We start from the raw sequence: 17,320 nt of genomic DNA, 5'->3' as shown, positions 1-17,320 counted from the left end.
GCAAGACTGAATGGTTGAAACAAAGGGTCATGCAAAAAGACCATCTGAAAATAGTTCAAGAGTCAATAGCAGGATATCTTCTAGAAAAAGTGCTAAATCCCAACGACAAGTTCTACTTTGATCTAAGGAAATAATGATGTAAATTAAATGTTTATTGATATCGTTATTTTCGAGAACAAGATTATGAAAGTATTGTATATATACATATATATCTATAATATATATAGTTTCATACTTTATTCGAATATAATAATGCTCGAGATGAGAATTAGATGTAATTATATGCGTGCGTGTATTTATATTAGCAGCGTAGAATACATACATAAAAACATATTATATATTAAACAAATATGTGTAACTGAACTGAAAACAAATTAAACAAAAAAGAAAAGAAAAGGAACCTTTAGTCCCGGTTGGGGTTACCAACCGGGACTAAAGGGTGCGGCCAGGTTTACTCGGCTGGAGGGCCTTTAGTCTCGGTTGGTAACACCAACTGGGACTAAAGGTCCCTCTTTAGTCCCGGCTCGATAACCCGGGACTGAAGGTTCCACCTTTAGTCCCGAGATCGTTGTCCCGGCGCGGTAACCGAGACTAAAGGTCGTTACCGTTCGGGACAACAAGTCCATTCTGTAGTAGTGATAAGACCTACAAAATCCTAAAAGGGCTAAACCAGTACTTGCTATGAGAAAAAAAGACGAGAAAACAACATCAAACAAGCAAACAAGAAAGAAAAAAACAGCAAAAGGAAAACAAGATTCGATCCGATCAGAATTTATCTCAGGGACATTTCACGTTCCTCCCTGGCCCTCCGTAGTAGAAGTAGCTTCCCCAGTAGCTGTTAGAGCCTCCCTGGATATCATAGCATCCGGGGTGATCGGCGAAGAGTTTCAGGTTGGCCGCCGGGATGAGGTTGTTGTCCCAGTCCACCACCTGCAGGTTCCGGAAGTAGGCGGCGCGGTCGAAGCCCTCTCTGGGGACGTGGCCGCTGCCCATCTGGGTCGCCGTGTGCGACCCCGAAGGCCGGGTGTTGACGACCTCGCCGCCGAACTGCACCATGTTGGCGTGGCGAGCCAGGTGGGTGAAGAGGTACGACGGCCAGTACCCGACCACGAGGCCCGGGCCCAGCTCCAGCCACCAGTGCCCGTGCTTTGGATCCTGGACACCATGCATGGACCACTGGTGTCAGAAAAACTTCACGGCAGGCACATTAGTTTGCTTTGGATCCTGGACACCATGCATGGACCACTGGTGTCAGAATAGGTTAATTAGTTACCTTCCATAACATGAGAGTAATGTCAAACTGCCTGCCATTGTACACCGATTCCGGGGTGATAGCCGCCCCAACCGCAATCTTGTTCGTCGTCTGCACGAATCCGCGGCAATTGTGGTTGTAGCACCCGGTTTCTTGGTACGCGTCAGTCTGCAGAATGTTCGTTTGATTAGGATCCTATATTATGTATGGTAGAAAAAAACATGTGACTTACAATTAATGTCGCAGTGCTTATCCGATAAACACACTTACTGTCCAGTAGGTGAAGAATCTTGGGTTACTGTCTCCGTATAGCTCAGGGCTTACCTATTAAGCATAACACACATTATTGGATTCATACTGCTAATTACTATCTGCTCATTTCTCTGATCTGTTCAAATGTACCTGCCATCCAGCTTCGATGGTGTTGAGATCATTGCCGAAAGAGCCAGAGATAACCCAGATCTGTGAGAGGCTGAACTCAGATGGGTCACCTATCCTTGGTGACCACACATTAACACTGGCCTTGGCCCCATAGTAATGTTCGGAGTTTACATACCCAACTGCATGCTGTAACCAAGTGAAAACCCATATCAGCAACATACAGTCCCAACAAGGGTTCCAGTGAGATTTGACTAGTTTAGTTGGCAGTACAGTACTAACACGGCCAACTAAACGCTCTGGACACAAGACAGAGGAACCATATTTACTTTAATGGCCAGGTCAAATGAGCTCATGATTCAAGAAGCTCTGATTTGCTTATCTGGATTAGCTTAATGAAGATTCTGGGCAGATGTTGAAAACGATTTTGTCTCTTGGCATGTCTTAGCCGGAGATTAGGCTTCTCGATGAATTGAATCGAGGCACATTGAATCTGATGTCTAAAATGAGAATTTTTTTACAAATCTGAGCTTCCACATTTTTCGGTTTACTTATCCCATTTGCTAACTTGATACACGTCGAGGTCTTCAGTTATAGCAAAAGATTAGGTTATAGGACAATAAAGCAAAAATGAAACTGGTAACTACATCAGTGATGTAACGACCATGAAAACTTTTTCATCAAGGCCATAGTGAAGTAGTTGATCCACTACAAAATCGCATAACAGGATGTTCCCTAGCTTATGACCAAAAAAAAAAAAAAACAGGGGAAACTTGATCTTGACAATGGTCAAAGTTCACGATCTTATCCATAGAAAGTAAAAAAAAATATGGTTAAGTACTATGTAATTAGTGAAGTTAAAATCGAATAATAGATTTGTTTTCCAAAATGAGCTAAAATAAAAGGACAGCAAATTTTTGCCTAGGCAGCAGTCAAAGTTTTTTTTTTTGAGCAAGTTTAAGATCTACAGAAATCAACAATATGTCTGACGACTGACTGTTAAGTGTTAAAGTCAAATAGTAGTAAGCCTTGTGCCTAAAGAGGCCAATCGAAGCTTCACTCTGGCTGCATAGAGAAGTGAATTTTTAATGTTATGTAAACGCATGGTTCTTTGGAACCATTTGGGCTATCTGATTAATTATCACTACATGTTTGAACTCATCCTTGAAATTTGAGGGCTTTGTCATTGACCTGGCAGCAAGCATCGGAACCTAACAAGGTGAGTTCTTACTTAAATCACTGCTATCAATATAGAATATATGTGTTCAAAATTCAGCAAATACTAAACATCATCAAAACCGAGACAGAATTGCACATGCTACTAGTAAAATCTGTGCTATAGATAAGTAGACAGGAGTCTACCAACTGTCCTGGCCACTGACTGAAATAGAGTATATATTTCAGTGGCCAGGTTCTGTGGTCAAGCATGCAGAGGACATGTAAAAATAAGATGAAGAGGACAAATCGAGGCATGGATCTTAGCAGGAAGTAAATTTTCTCCTATGGATTTTCCCAAGTGAAGCTTCTGTAGATTCATGCAAGCAGTAATTGTTGTGCTATCTTGGTCCAAGTGCACGGGCTTCGCTTTTGTAGTTTTTCTACTTTGGGGCTTCTCAGGTTACTAATTTAATTATCCCTGCAGTAGAAACATCTGTTTTCTTTCTTTCCTTGTGCACTATAGGGTGCTGCATCAATTTTAGGTACTATATATGCTACTGAATAAAACAATTAAAATGTTTTGCTCTCTGGTGTACTTAAAATTTCGGCACTGCAAAAGTTATGTGCATGCCACTGCAAAGCAAAGAAAAAAAAACTACGTTGCCTTGCTTAGTGCCATCTACCATGTCAGGAAAGCAGTAAACAATTTTCTTTTTTAAGATCGAGCAGGAAACAATTGATTGCATTACTATGGAGTATGGAATATGTACCTTCTGTAAAGAAAACTCTGGACTACAGAGTTTCTTTTCATCACTTTTATATCATTTCTTAATTTAAGTAGTAGTATGTAAAATGGAGATTGGAGAACATTGGTCGTAATAAGACCAACCTCATGGCCGCTGCTTGTGGAATCACGGCGAACGCCTCGGCGCACAGGCTTCCTGCCGTACCTCCTGAGGGAGCGGGCCCTGAGGAGATCCTTCTCTGTCGTCCGCCGTATCGGCACCGTCCCCTCCGGACACGCCTCGCCGGTGGCATGCCACGCCTGCACCACCACCTCGCCGACTCTGCTGCTGCCGCTGCCGCTGCCACTGCTGCCAAGGGTGAAGTTGCAGTTCTTGGGCCTCTCCGTTGGATCCTAATAGATCAGCATTAAAAGTCGTTTAACGTATAACATGTGTACAGCTTACTAATAATACTAAGCAAACGCCAAAAGAACGAATCTGTGTGTTGGTGTTAGTGTTACCAGAATCTTTTGGCCTCTGAGCTTTGGGTGGTCAAATGCAGGCTGGAGGTGAGAGGGAACACAGTCTATGATATCACCATCCGAGCTCTGCATGCAAAAAGAAAAAAACAAGCTACAGATTCGCTAACCACAAAGGGAGATCGGAAAGAGCCTGCTCATGAAAATAAAGGATCGAAATTAAGTTTCAGGTTACGAGCAGTGACCTGGATGGTCTTGAGAGCAGGCTTGTTAAGCTTGGTGAGCAGAGCCCTGATCCTCTTGTGCTTGCGCAGCTCCTTCCCCAGCCTCAGCGTTGCAGCAGTGGCATTGCCGCTAGACTCGGAAGATGCCAGTGCAGCAGTGGCGGGAGGAGAGGCCAGCAAGAGCATCAGCAGGAGGAGCAAGGGAACAAAGTAGAAGCTACTGCAAGAAGCCATGGCCCCCCAGAAATGCTCCCGCAGCTGCTTGTCTGCTTCTGGCCGCGAGCACACACTAGGAAGCACAAGCAATAGTAATAGTGCGTGGTTGTCTTCTTCCTCCCTAGTGCCTTGCGACTTGCGAGCAAGCTTCTTGGTCCCTTGTGATTGTGAGCCTCCTTCTCACTGTCCTTTCTGTGTGTATCTCTTTCCTTTGAAGTGAGTCTCTCTCTCTCTCTCTCTTAAAACCAACCCTGTGTTACTTCAAATCAAAAGAAAAATATATAGACAAAATGAAGTGCGGGGGGAGACTGCGGAGACCGCACAATTGGAGTTCCCATACAAAGCGTTAGGTGCTAATGTGCTATAGATTTATGTGGCAATAAAACACACTGCAGTGGCAACCAGCGTTCAGCTAAAGCAAGGGGACCTTGCCCTCGCGCGTTCAGCTAAAGCAAGCGAAGGGGTGATGAGGACATCAACACCGATCATACATCCACGCCGTCCACGCCGACACCTGCTGGTCCTATTACTCGTGCTCGTGCTCGAACAGTTAATCATCAAGTGAGTTCCTTCTTGAACTCTTGTCCATCCTGTTTAGATCTTGGAGACACGTGCACTCTTGTTTTGATTAGGAATCAAGGAGAAGACCGAAAGGGAAAAGGACTCGCGTAGGCTGGATTCGGACTGCAGCACACCTCCAACTTGCGACGGTCGCCACGGTTACATACGGAGTCGGATTGGGGTGATTCTAGACTTGTTGGAAAGCTAATAAAGTCTACTTTCATACGGATCTGACCTCGTACTCATACCTGCTCAGAAGCGGCGTCAACAGTCCAAAAATCACCGAGAGGTCTATTCTGTCCAGGGTGCTGCGCCACCTTAAGTTAGCCCAATGGGCTTGTATCGTTTAGAGTCCAATAGGGACGCGTCCTAGTGTTGGAGCATGACCCAAACTCTCTTGTGGTCGTCCTCCACACGTCATATACCCCTTAGCCGCCACCAGGAACACTTGGGTTTTGTTTAGATCAAGTTTAGCCTTTGCTACTTGCTTGTAGGCGCGCGTGCTGATCCAGCCGCCCGTCTCCTTGTGTTCGGAACCCCACTCATAATAAGATTCAGTTTGAGGCTTTCAATTTCATCTTGCAAATTCAGTGCTTGTTTCGTTGTTCTTGCTAGTTCTTCGATTGCTTGCAGGACGGGAGCCCTAGTGGCTGGTTGTTGCGCTCCACAAGATCGTGACGGCCTTTGGAGGTGGTGTATCGGTTGCTAAGGCGCAGTCTTGGAAGGCTGTAGTCGGGCCGTGAACGTCATCTCCATCCACCAAATCGAGTTGTCTCACGCCTCTCATCGAAAGATCATCCATAAACCCTAGCGGGTCCATATCAATTGGTAATCAGAGCAAGGTTTATCGGTGAGAGACTTCCAATCCTTCACTGTTTTATTTTTCCTATAGTCCAGAAAAGCCAAAAAAATAGTAGATTAGTTTCCTGCAATCCTATAGACCTTTGAGCCGTGGCTAGTGCTACCTAGTTAGGGCTTGTTGAATATTCGGTTGCATCGGATGTGTCGGATTGCTGGTCTTAGTTTATTCCCTTAGAGTTTTGAGTTCTTATCACTTTCCTATCACAACACGCGCTATCATATAGTCTCTCTATTGGCCGAATCCAAGTAGGGTTTGAAGTTTGAATCGGACAAGGAATCGGCTGTTCCTCTCTGTTGTCTGAATCCAAGTAGGTTTTCAAGTTTGAGTCGGATCAAGGAATTGGTTATTCCTCGCTGTTGGCCAAGTCCGAGTAGAATTGGAAGTTCCAATCGGACGAGGAATCAGTTCACCCTGTGGTACAAATATCAAACTAACCACGCAGCAAGTATTCATATCTAAAAGAGTGGCTTACTCTAGAGAGAGAGAGAGAGAGAGAGAGAGAGAGAGAGAGAGAGAGAGTGTGCTGAGTTACTCTTTGGGAGTGTTCTTGTTCATATAATCAGTTTTGAGTGCCCCCTGAAAAAAAAATATATTCAAAAAAAAAGAAAAGAAAAAAAAAGCAAAAGAAAAGAAGAGAAATGGGCTGATCTTAGAGATTTTTTGTTCACTTTGGGTGGTGTGTTGTGCTCTCCTTTGTGTCCAGGCTCACGTCTCTAGCACAGTCTAGACTAGGACCAGCACAGTACCACCGGTTGAACGATTATTCAGCTTGCTTTTTGTAACTAACGTGGTGCTAGTTCGTTCCTTGTTTCAGCCCACCTATAGCTCCACATATTCTACAGCTTGACAGGTCTCGTGCTGCGGCACCGATACACTTCATCCATTGCTGCAGACTTGTTGGTAGACGACCCCTCCTGTCGAGCAAGGTAAGAACCGGTAAGAACTTGTGTAACAGGTGGAGAGTGAGCAACTTGCTGTAGCTACATCCTAGTAGTTGTAGGGCTTTTATTTCTTCACTTGTCTTCTTGTTGTCTTTGTCTTTGAACCATGCCAGGGTCCGACGGAGATAACCAAATTCCACATTCGCCTCGCACAAAGGGCATCATACAACATTTTGAAAGGAAAGTGAAGCTGCACACGGAGGGACTTGATAATGACTTGCAGGTGACAAATGACAAACTTGGGCAGTTGGAGGCTACGCAGATTGCCGCAAACAATAAGCTTGCAGGTTTGGAGAAGTCCATTGCTAGTGTGGACAAAAGCCTTGCTGCTCTACTGAGGCGTTTTGATGACCTCCACAACAATGATAAAGACCAGCATAAAGAAGAAAAGAAGGAGGAAGATCGAGAGGATGGTAGTTATGATGAAGAATACACAGGTGATACTGAACATGATGATCGAGACACTCGTGATCGACGTCGCCTACGTCACAACCGTAGAGGTATGGGTGGCCGCCGCCGATGCGAGGTACACAATAATGATGATGCTTTCAGTAAGATTAAATTTAAAATACCTCCTTTTGATGGTAAATATGACCCTGATGCATACATTACTTGGGAGATTGCTGTTGATCAAAAGTTTGCATGCCATGAATTTTCTGAGAACACACGTGTTAGGGCTGCTACTAGTGAGTTCACAGATTTTGCTTCTGTTTGGTGGATCGAATATGGCAAGAAAAATCCTAATAACATACCTAAAACTTGGGATGCGCTGAAACGAGCCATGAGAGCTAGATTTGTTCCATCTTACTATGCCCGTGATATGATAAATAAGTTGCAGCAATTGAGACAAGGTTCTAAAAGTGTAGAAGAATACTATCAGGAATTACAAATGGGTATGTTGCGTTGTAAATTAGAGGAGGATGAGGAACCTGCTATGGCTAGATTTTTAGGTGGGTTAAATCGGGAAATTCAGGATATCCTCGCTTACAAAGAATACAATAACGTAACCAAACTGTTTCATCTTGCTTGTAAAGCTGAACGGGAAGTGCAGGGACGACGTGCTAGCGCAAGGACTAATGTTTCTGCAGGGAAAGCTAGTTCATGGCAGCAGCGCACGTCTACAACTCCATCTACACGTACTCCTACGCCATCATCTAGTGACAAGACTCGAGCTGCCCCCACCAATTCAGTAGTGAAGCCAGCGCAAAAGCCGGCTGCGAGTACTTCATCCGTGGCATCGACAGGTAGAACAAGCAACATACAATGTCATCGGTGCAAGGGATATGGCCATATGATGCGTGACTGCCCAAATAAGCGTGTTATGATTGTCAAAGATGATGGTGATTGTTCATCTGCTAGTGATTTTGATGAAGATACACTTGCATTGCTTGCGGCTGACTATGCAGGTAGTGAGGAACACATAGAAGAACACATTAATGCAGGTGACGCAGAGCACTATGAGAGCTTGATTGTACAGCGAGTGCTTAGTGCACAAATGGAGAAGGCGGAGCAAAATCAGCGACACACTTTATTCCAAACAAAGTGTGTCATCAAGGAGCGTTCGTGCCGCATGATCATTGATGGAGGTAGCTGCAACAACTTGGCAAGTAGCAACATGGTACAGAAGCTCGCCCTCACCACCAAACCACACCCCCATCCCTACTACATCCAATGGCTAAACAACAATGGTAAGGCAAAGGTAACGAGACTTGTGCGAATCGATTTTGCCATCGGATCATACAAAGATATTGTTGAATGTGATGTTGTGCCTATGCAAGCTTGCAATATTCTGCTAGGTAGACCATGGCAATTTGATAGAGATTCGATGCATCATGGTAGATCAAATCAATATTCGTTTCTATACCATGATCGAAAAATTGTGTTGCATCCTATGTCTCCTGAAGCTATTATGCAATCTGATGTTACTAAGGCTGCAAAAGCAAAGAGCGAGAGCAATAAAAATAACAAATCTGTTGTTGATGACAAAGATGAGATAAAATTGAAAGGACGTTGTATGCTTGCTACAAAATCTGATATTAATGAGTTCAATGCATCCACCTCTGTTGCTTATGCTTTGGTATGCAAGGATGCTTTGATTTCATTTGAGGATATGCAACGTTCTTTGCCCCCTGCTGTTGCTAACATTTTGCAGGAGTATTCTGATGTGTTCCCCATTGAGATACCAGCAGGGCTGCCACCAATACGCGGGATTGAGCACCAAATTGATCTTATCCCTAGAGCATCTTTGCCAAACCGTGCGCCATACAGGACCAATCCGGAAGAAACGAAGGAAATTCAGCGACAAGTGCAAGAACTACTAGACAAAGGTTATGTGCGTGAGTCTCTTTGTCCTTGTGCTGTTCCAGTGATTTTAGTGCCTAAGAAAGATGGAACATGGCGCATGTGTGTTGATTGTAGGGCTATTAATAATATCACCATTCGATATCGACACCCTATTCCACGATTAGATGATATGCTTGATGAATTGAGTGGTGATGTTGTGTTTTCAAAGGTTGATTTGCGTAGTGGGTACCACCAGATTCGTATGAAATTGGGAGATGAATGGAAAACTGCTTTCAAAACTAAGTTCGGTCTATATGAGTGGTTAGTCATGCCTTTTGGGTTAACTAATGCACCTAGTACTTTCATGAGATTAATGAACGAGGTTTTGCGTGCTTTTATTAGGAAATTTGTTGTCGTCTACTTTGATGATATACTGATTTATAGCAAATCCATAGATGAACACCTTGATCACTTACGTGTTGTTTTCAATGCTCTACGTGATGCACGTTTGTTTGGTAACCTTGAGAAGTGCACTTTCTGCACCGATCGAGTATCGTTTCTTGGCTATGTTGTCACTCCACAGGGAATTGAGGTTGATAAAGCCAAGGTGGAAGCTATACAAGGATGGCCTGTACCCACGACGGTCACGCAAGTGCGGAGTTTCCTAGGACTTGCTGGTTTCTATCGCCGTTTTGTGAAGGACTTCAGCACCATTGCTGCACCATTGAATGAGCTTACAAAGAAGGGAGTGCCCTTTTCTTGGGGCAAAGCACAAGAGCACGCCTTCCATGTGCTGAAAGATAAGTTAACACATGCACCTCTACTCCAACTCCCTGATTTTAATAAGACTTTCGAGCTTGAATGTGATGCGAGTGGAATTGGATTGGGTGGTGTTTTGTTACAAGAAGGCAAACCTGTTGCATACTTTAGTGAGAAATTGAGCGGGCCTATTCTTAATTATTCTACATATGATAAGGAATTATATGCTCTAGTGCGGACATTAGAAACATGGCAGCATTATTTGTGGCCCAAATAATTTGTTATACATTCTGATCATGAATCTTTGAAGCATATTCGTAGTCAAGGAAAACTGAATCGTAGACATGCAAAATGGGTTGAATATATTGAATCTTTTCCTTATGTTATCAAACACAAGAAAGGGAAGGATAATATCATTGCAGATGCATTGTCTAGGAGATATACTTTGCTGAATCAACTTGATTACAAGATCTTTGGGTTAGAAACAATTAAAGACCGATATGCTCATGATGCTGATTTTAAAGAAGTGCTGCTGCATTGTAAAGATGGGAAAACGTGGAACAAATTCATCGTCAATGATGGGTTTGTGTTTAGAGCTAACAAGCTATGCATTCCAGCTAGCTCCGTTCGCTTGTTGTTGCTGCAGGAAGCGCATGGAGGTGGCTTGATGGGGCATTTTGGAGCGAAGAAGACGCAGGACATTCTTGCTGGTCATTTCTTTTGGCCAAAGATGCGACGAGATGTGGAGAGATTTGTTGCTCGCTGCACAACATGTCAAAAGGCTAAGTCCCGGTTGAATCCACACGATTTGAAGCCTTATTTGGGTGAGGAAGACGAGCTTGAGTCGAGGACGACTCAAATTCAAGAAAGGGAGGATGATGAGGACATCAACACCGATCATACATCCACGCCGTCCACGCCGACACCTGCTGGTCCTATTACTCGTGCTCGTGCTCGAACAGTTAATCATCAAGTGAGTTCCTTCTTGAGCTCTTGTCCATCCTGTTTAGATCTTGTAGACACGTGCACTCTTGTTTTGATTAGGAATCAAGGAGAAGACCGAAAGGGAAAAGGACTCGCATAGGCTGGATTCGGACTGCAGCACACCTCCAACTTGCGACGGTCGCCACGGTTACATACGGAGTCGGATTGGGGTGATTCTAGACTTGTTGAAAAGCTAATAAAGTCTACTTTCATACGGATCTGACTTCGTACTCATACCTGCTCAGAAGCGGCGTCAACAGTCCAAAAATCACTGAGAGGTTTATTCTGTCCAGGATGCTGCGCCACCTTAAGTTAGCCCAATGGGCTTGTATCGTTTAGAGTCCAGTAGGGACGCGTCCTAGGGTTGGAGCATGACCCAAACTCTCTTGTGGTCGTCCTCCACACATCATATACCCCTTAACCGCCACCAGGAACACTTGGGTTTTGTTTAGATCAAGTTTAGCCTTTGCTACTTGCTTGTAGGCGCGCGTGCTGATCCAGCCGCTCGTCTCCTTGTGTTCGGAACCCCACTCATAATAAGATTCAGTTTGAGGCTTTCAATTTCATCTTGCAAATTCAGTGCTTGTTTCGTTGTTCTTGCTAGTTCTTCGATTGCTTGCAGGACGGGAGCCCTAGTGGCTGGTTGTTGCGCTCCACAAGATCGTGACGGCATTTGGAGGTGGTGTATCGGTTGCTAAGGCGCAGTCTTGGAAGGCTGTAGTCGGGCCGTGAACGTCATCTCCATCCACCAAATCGAGTTGTCTCACGCCTCTCATCGAAAGATCATCCATAAACCCTAGCGGGTCCATATCAAGGGGACCTTGCCCTCGCGCGTTCAGCTAAAGCAAGGGGACCTTGCCCTCCCCTTGCCTGCTTGAGCCCGGTCACTGGGCCTGACATTGTTTCCTCTTCTCCATCTCTATCTACTATTCTCTCCGTTCTGAATTCAAAATTGTAAAATGTTTCAGTTTTTTATGCATAACTTTTAGTAGATGTATAACAAAAACAATATATCTAGAAAAATAAAAATACCTTACTGATTAAAACGGATAGAGTGTACAACACTACTAAGGGCAACCACAATGATAAAGAGAGAAATTTCACTATATAGTTTTATCAATGTCATCTATGGAGAACATAATAGATTACCTCTTCTAATAATTTACTCTAGCATGGGCTCTAAAATTTTATAGATCCATATACAACATTTTTAACCACAGATCTATATCCAACCTTCCTTCCTTTCTCTAATCTCGATCTCTCTGCGAAACGTCAGCTCGGGTAATCTATTGCCTGTACTCAGCCCAAGGTGGACATACCTCGCTCCACCCCATCACTGGCAGTCAAGCCCACGCCTCAGATCGACGGTCGTGCCTACAGCCTTATCTCTGGCGCCAAGCTCCCATCATCGGCATCTTCTTCTCCACGAGCTCTCATGCCTGCATTGAGGACCTCACTCATGTGTGTGCCCTAACTGTAAGGGGACTATGCTTGGCGGCATCAGACGCGCCTGGCCACAACACTGGACCTTGTCATCCCTAGTGACGGGTGCTGCGCTCGATGGCGGCCGCATTGAGGAGGTGCTCATCCCCAGGTGATCAGCCCCGTGAGTTCTAGCTCCACACCCACATGTGCACGCCGGGGACCCACATTACATGAAACGATGTGCCAGTGAAACTTGCTAGGTCCAGCGACCATTCTCTCTCCCTATATTTCTGTCTCCTACATTACTATTGTAGAGATCGTTACAATACCCATTGCCGGTGTCCTAAGCGCCTATTTTCCAAGTAAGAAAACACCGGTTTCAAATCTGAAATAAAAAATAGTCATCGTTGGTTTAGGAGCCAAAGATTTTAAGGACATGGTGTCGCTTCAACAGATCCGTCCATTTCTCTCACTCTTTTTTCTCTTTTTATCCTTTCCTTATTTTCCATTTTCTTTTTTATACTATGTACCCATGATTTTTCTATATGCTATGAACAGATTTTTCAAGTTGAGAAGTTTGTCAGAAACAAATTATGCAAAAGAATTACGCTGAATAAATTTTGTGTAATTTTTAAAGACGTTGAGCAATAAAAATTGTATGTATAAGTTATTATATAAATGCTTAGCTCGAAAATTTACGTTTTAAAAGTGTTATGATAAGTTTGTCCATTGACAATTATGAATAAAATTTGGGTTCCAAAGGTCTTGTAGAAAAATCGTCATGACAAGTTATCTATAAAATTGCATAAAAACTATATTGAAAAAGTTATGATAACTAGTTGTGATGATAAGTTTTATGCCATAAAATATTGGACACTTTTAAAAAAAAGGCAGGCTGTTTTTTTAGGTGATCCGCAGGGCCGCCTTCTTCTCCAGTGCAACCCTCACCCACTTCCTCTTGCTCTCAGGCTCCCTCTCCAGCGACCCTCGCCCCCGCCGCTACGGGTGCGCTAGTGCTTCGCTAGACCTCTGAGGCCGCGGAGCTCTAGCGAAGCCCTAGCGCACCCATGGCGGCCACCTTCTCCCCCATCTCGGCGGAGCTCCCCTGCCCCGACCTGGCCCAGCCGCCTCCACCGCCGCCATGGCCCCTAACTGCCCTCTAGCCATCCCTACCACCTGGCCGCCCTTCCTCCCCCCAAATCTTCCCTTCTAAGCTTGCTAGAGTTGGGGGAGATGAGAGGGAGAGCTCGTCGGAACCCTAACTCGCAGATCCAGGAGGAGGAGGATGAAGTTGCCTACCTCACCGGCATCGCCAGAGGGGAGAGGGGAGGAGCCTCATGGGGAGGAAGAAGGCGCTGCGTCAGGCGCGAGGTGGAGAGTGCGTGCGTGCGTGGGGAGGCCAGACCGTGTGTGTGCGATGCGTCAAAAAACTGGTCGGCTATGTTAATTAAGTCATTACCTAAAATATTATGCACAAAAGTTGTGAAGTTTAACTTTCTAACTTTCTAAAAATAGAATGTCATGAAAATATATTTTTTTTAAAAAGATATAAAAGTCCCGAAGGTTATCTAAGGGTTCATTGTTTTCAAATCCAATGAACATTCGCTAATTAGTGGAGGCAGTTTCAAATGCTAGGGGAAGATTATCAGTATTCATGTTAAAATTTAGGTACTTGCATTGAAATGTCTATATGGAAAAGGAATATAGTAGTATATAAAAGGCATAATATAAGAAGTTATTTTCTTTTTTAATTGCATTAAAGTGAGTATTTTGTAAATCACATTAAAAAGAGAAGTCACGTGTGAAAACACAAATTTTGCCTATATCCATATGCCTCAAATTGTTAGCCTTCAAGTGAGAGATGAATCTCAAACGTCCCCCCTCCCCCCTTTAACTGCAATACTTTGTTGATGGGCTTAACTACATGTTTGTTTGTGACTTTGCATATGTTCTTCTAGGCTTCCTTTATGTTAGAGTATATCATACCTTTGATATAGTTAGCTGGAATTATGATCCCATGTACCGGCTTGACCCGAAAGTCATGCAAACTCTAGGTATCCCGCATGAGGGACTCAATACAAATCATGCAATTACACCCAATTCTATTTCTACATAGTATCATGAATTCAAGTTTCAATCTAGGGCAAGACATCCGTTCCACAGTGAATGTACTCAAAGAGATTGATCGCCAATGGGGGCTAGTGTCATTGTGTAGGCAGTAGATCCTCACTCTCCTCGTCATTCTAACATGGGTCATAGCATCAGATTGCCTACCTCCACATGTTGTCCTTATTCTTCACTATCACCTAGATCCATTGATCAGGACCGCTGATGAGGACATACCGTCGGATACAACCAATGAGTATATGGTGTGCTTGTTCCTACATTTGCATAATGATAAAACTAAGAATTGGTTGCTACTGAATATTAATATTTCAAATATGCTTTGGAACAATGGTGATGATGATAGAGTATGGATATGCCATGAACAAGACCGATCTTGGAGTGCAAGCTCATCAAAGTCCAATATTTGATTCGTCGGCAACCGTGCTCCATTAGGAAGGCTTTAACTCATCCATCCAGAGTGCTATTGAGGTCAATGAGCACTGATGGAAAGCTTGTTTGATAAGATTTCAAATAGATCCGGTCCCACCTCAATATCATATTGGCAAGGTCTTCAAATCATTACAACAATCTGTTGCTCTTTCTGTCGGTTGCTACAACATCGTCTTGGGCTTGTCATGCAACCTTGGGACTTGGGCCCAAGTTGGAGCACACCCCAAGGTGACGGAGAACACACCAATGAAGTCCTTGGATGTCCTCCTCCTTGGCCACCATCTTATGAGGCCAGCAAGGGAGGCCAAGCCAAGACGGAGGCCCAGTCTAACTTGAGTTTGAGTCTATATCGGCCTTGAGGACCAACCTGCAGTAAAATGGATGCCCAAGACGCATCCGAAGCTCCATTTTGATGATCCACATATGGATGAAAAGCTAATTTCATAAGCTAACCGATAAATTTAGTTTGATGTCTAAATTCCACCGGAGTCAACGGGAATCATCAAAATAAGTCAGCGTCCAAAATCTGTCAGGGTGCTATGTCACTGTCTTTGGTCCGTTGGGCCGTGTATCGTCTTTGAGCCTATTAGGGGGGGGGGCGCTTCCAGGGGCAGCGATGACCCTTAGACCTTATAATCAGTCACCGCTGCCATCATTAGGTTTTGAGTTTTGCTTTAGATCAATATGTCCTTGAACAATCGCCGTTATTGGTTTGTGAAACCCCACATTGAGATCTTAATCATACATCCGCAAATTGTCACTTTACTTGAGTTGCATTTTATCTTGTTCTTGCTTGTGTTCTTCGATTCACAGTAGAGATTAGCCTTCTTAGCAAGGTCAACCGTATTGTGACACGGTTGATAACTAGAGCAGTCGTGGTGCTAAGGTTGCAGGGTTTGGGTCTTTGTGATCTAAAGACGGATCGGTGTGTCGCTCTCTGCTAAAATTGATGGTTATTTTGAACCTGACAAAAGATTGGGAAACCCATGCCCCATCAACCACCTTCATCCATCTGATAGTGCTAGTACCCTCATCCATAGAGATCTTCATTGTACCACACCACCATGTGCGGCTAGGCATGCCCGTAAATTGTCCCCACACTATCGTGGTGGCGGCCGGGCTAGGTCATGTCCCAATCATGTGCTCTAGCACCCCAAGATGGCTCCCTCCTTCACTGCCTAGCCTAGGACCTTTCTAGGTGCCATGGCTAGGCATGACTCGCTGTTGATCCCCCTACCTCTCCACCGGGCCTTCTGGCGGGTAGATCTAGCCCTACTCTACCACTCTCCTGCCGCTCTGCACCAGGAGCTCATCGTTGACCCATGTTCTCTACGCCTCACCTCTCCCTCCTATGTCACGCAAGATCCATTTGACCCGTGATAGGAAACCGTCATTAGGCCATGCTTGTTGCTAGAGTACACCTTTGGACAGGCCACCCCATCGGCAACTCTCCTCCTCTGCCTCCCAAGTTGGCAGCTAGATCCTGCCGCCAAAGGGCTGTCTCTGTCCCAATTCCATTCGCCGCCTACCGTATCCGTGCGAGAGCTTCCCACCTTCATAGCTGAAAAAATAGATGGTTCTTGACACGTTGCCTAGATTCCATAATCTAACTATCTACTCAAACCTATTTTTTCCCGGATCAGGGTGCACATATTTACACACCTAATGAGCGAAAGAGATGAAGTGATCAAAAGGTATAATCCATGTCATTACTAAGTAGCTGCAATCCAGTTTCCTAGCATCTACATATGACACATGTTAAACAAACATAATCTAACTACTATAGTGTGTGCTAAGCATGAAGATTAGAAAACGTTTTGGGCTCATGATGGGTATATGAGGGGTATGATCTTCTGTCAGGTCAAGGTAGCTTACCTAAGTGGTAAAGAGTGCTTGAGGTATTACTGTCAGGTTCGGTCTTTACCCTAGTTTTGTTGATTTCCTATAAATCCAAAAATTGCCTCACAAAAATATTTGTGTCCGTCGTTGTTTTCCTGTTGTCTTATCGCCAGTTGCGCCATTGCAATTTTTATTTCATTTTACTTTATTAAACAGTCATCTCTAACATGTCATCATGTTCATCATGTCTAGGTCTTGTTCTTGGTCTCTAATGTCTATTGTTGTTTCTTTGTGTTGGCGTCCATTCGATTGATCCATATTATTTGTCTTGACACTTCATGCTCCTTTTGCATCCACCATTTATGTCGAGTCTGTCCAAAATTATTTGTTGTTCAGGTGCACATATTTGAGTTCTAGTTGTTGAGAGAATAAAAATAAAGAAGTGTTACCCGCATATTTGTTTGCTTCCCATGCTTTGGTTCAGGCTGGAGTTGTAGAATCTTGATCGTAGTTTTCTTGCCGTGTATCCTATTTAAAAATAATAATAAAGGAAAATGCAGAAGGTGAAAAAAAGGAAAAAAATAGCAACAAAAAAAAGAGAAAAAAATATAGAGCAGAAATTAAGAAAACACAATTACTTGCATCCTTTCTTATGTTGATTTGTATTGTTGCTTGGTT

At 44.0% G+C, this 17,320-nt stretch overlaps 1 protein-coding gene across 1 annotated transcript; it reads right to left on the bottom strand.

Annotated features, from left to right (window-relative positions):
* Positions 1-364: 364 nt before the first annotated feature.
* Positions 365-4,683, bottom strand: LOC136528071 (protein neprosin-like). Its single transcript, XM_066520966.1, has 7 exons — positions 4,238-4,683; positions 4,035-4,121; positions 3,678-3,926; positions 1,655-1,819; positions 1,523-1,576; positions 1,274-1,420; positions 365-1,155 (listed from the first exon to the last, which is right to left on the bottom strand). The coding sequence occupies exons 1-7, from the start codon at positions 4,448-4,450 to the stop codon at positions 778-780; spliced, it is 1,293 nt and encodes a 430-aa protein (XP_066377063.1). The 5' UTR covers positions 4,451-4,683; the 3' UTR covers positions 365-777.
* Between the last annotated feature and the right edge of the window lie 12,637 nt (positions 4,684-17,320).

This window comes from Miscanthus floridulus, chromosome 19 (genome assembly GCF_019320115.1).
Source record: "Miscanthus floridulus cultivar M001 chromosome 19, ASM1932011v1, whole genome shotgun sequence".
Classification (NCBI taxonomy): Eukaryota; Viridiplantae; Streptophyta; class Magnoliopsida; order Poales; family Poaceae; genus Miscanthus; species Miscanthus floridulus.
This window is presented reverse-complemented; position numbering and strand designations above follow the sequence as displayed.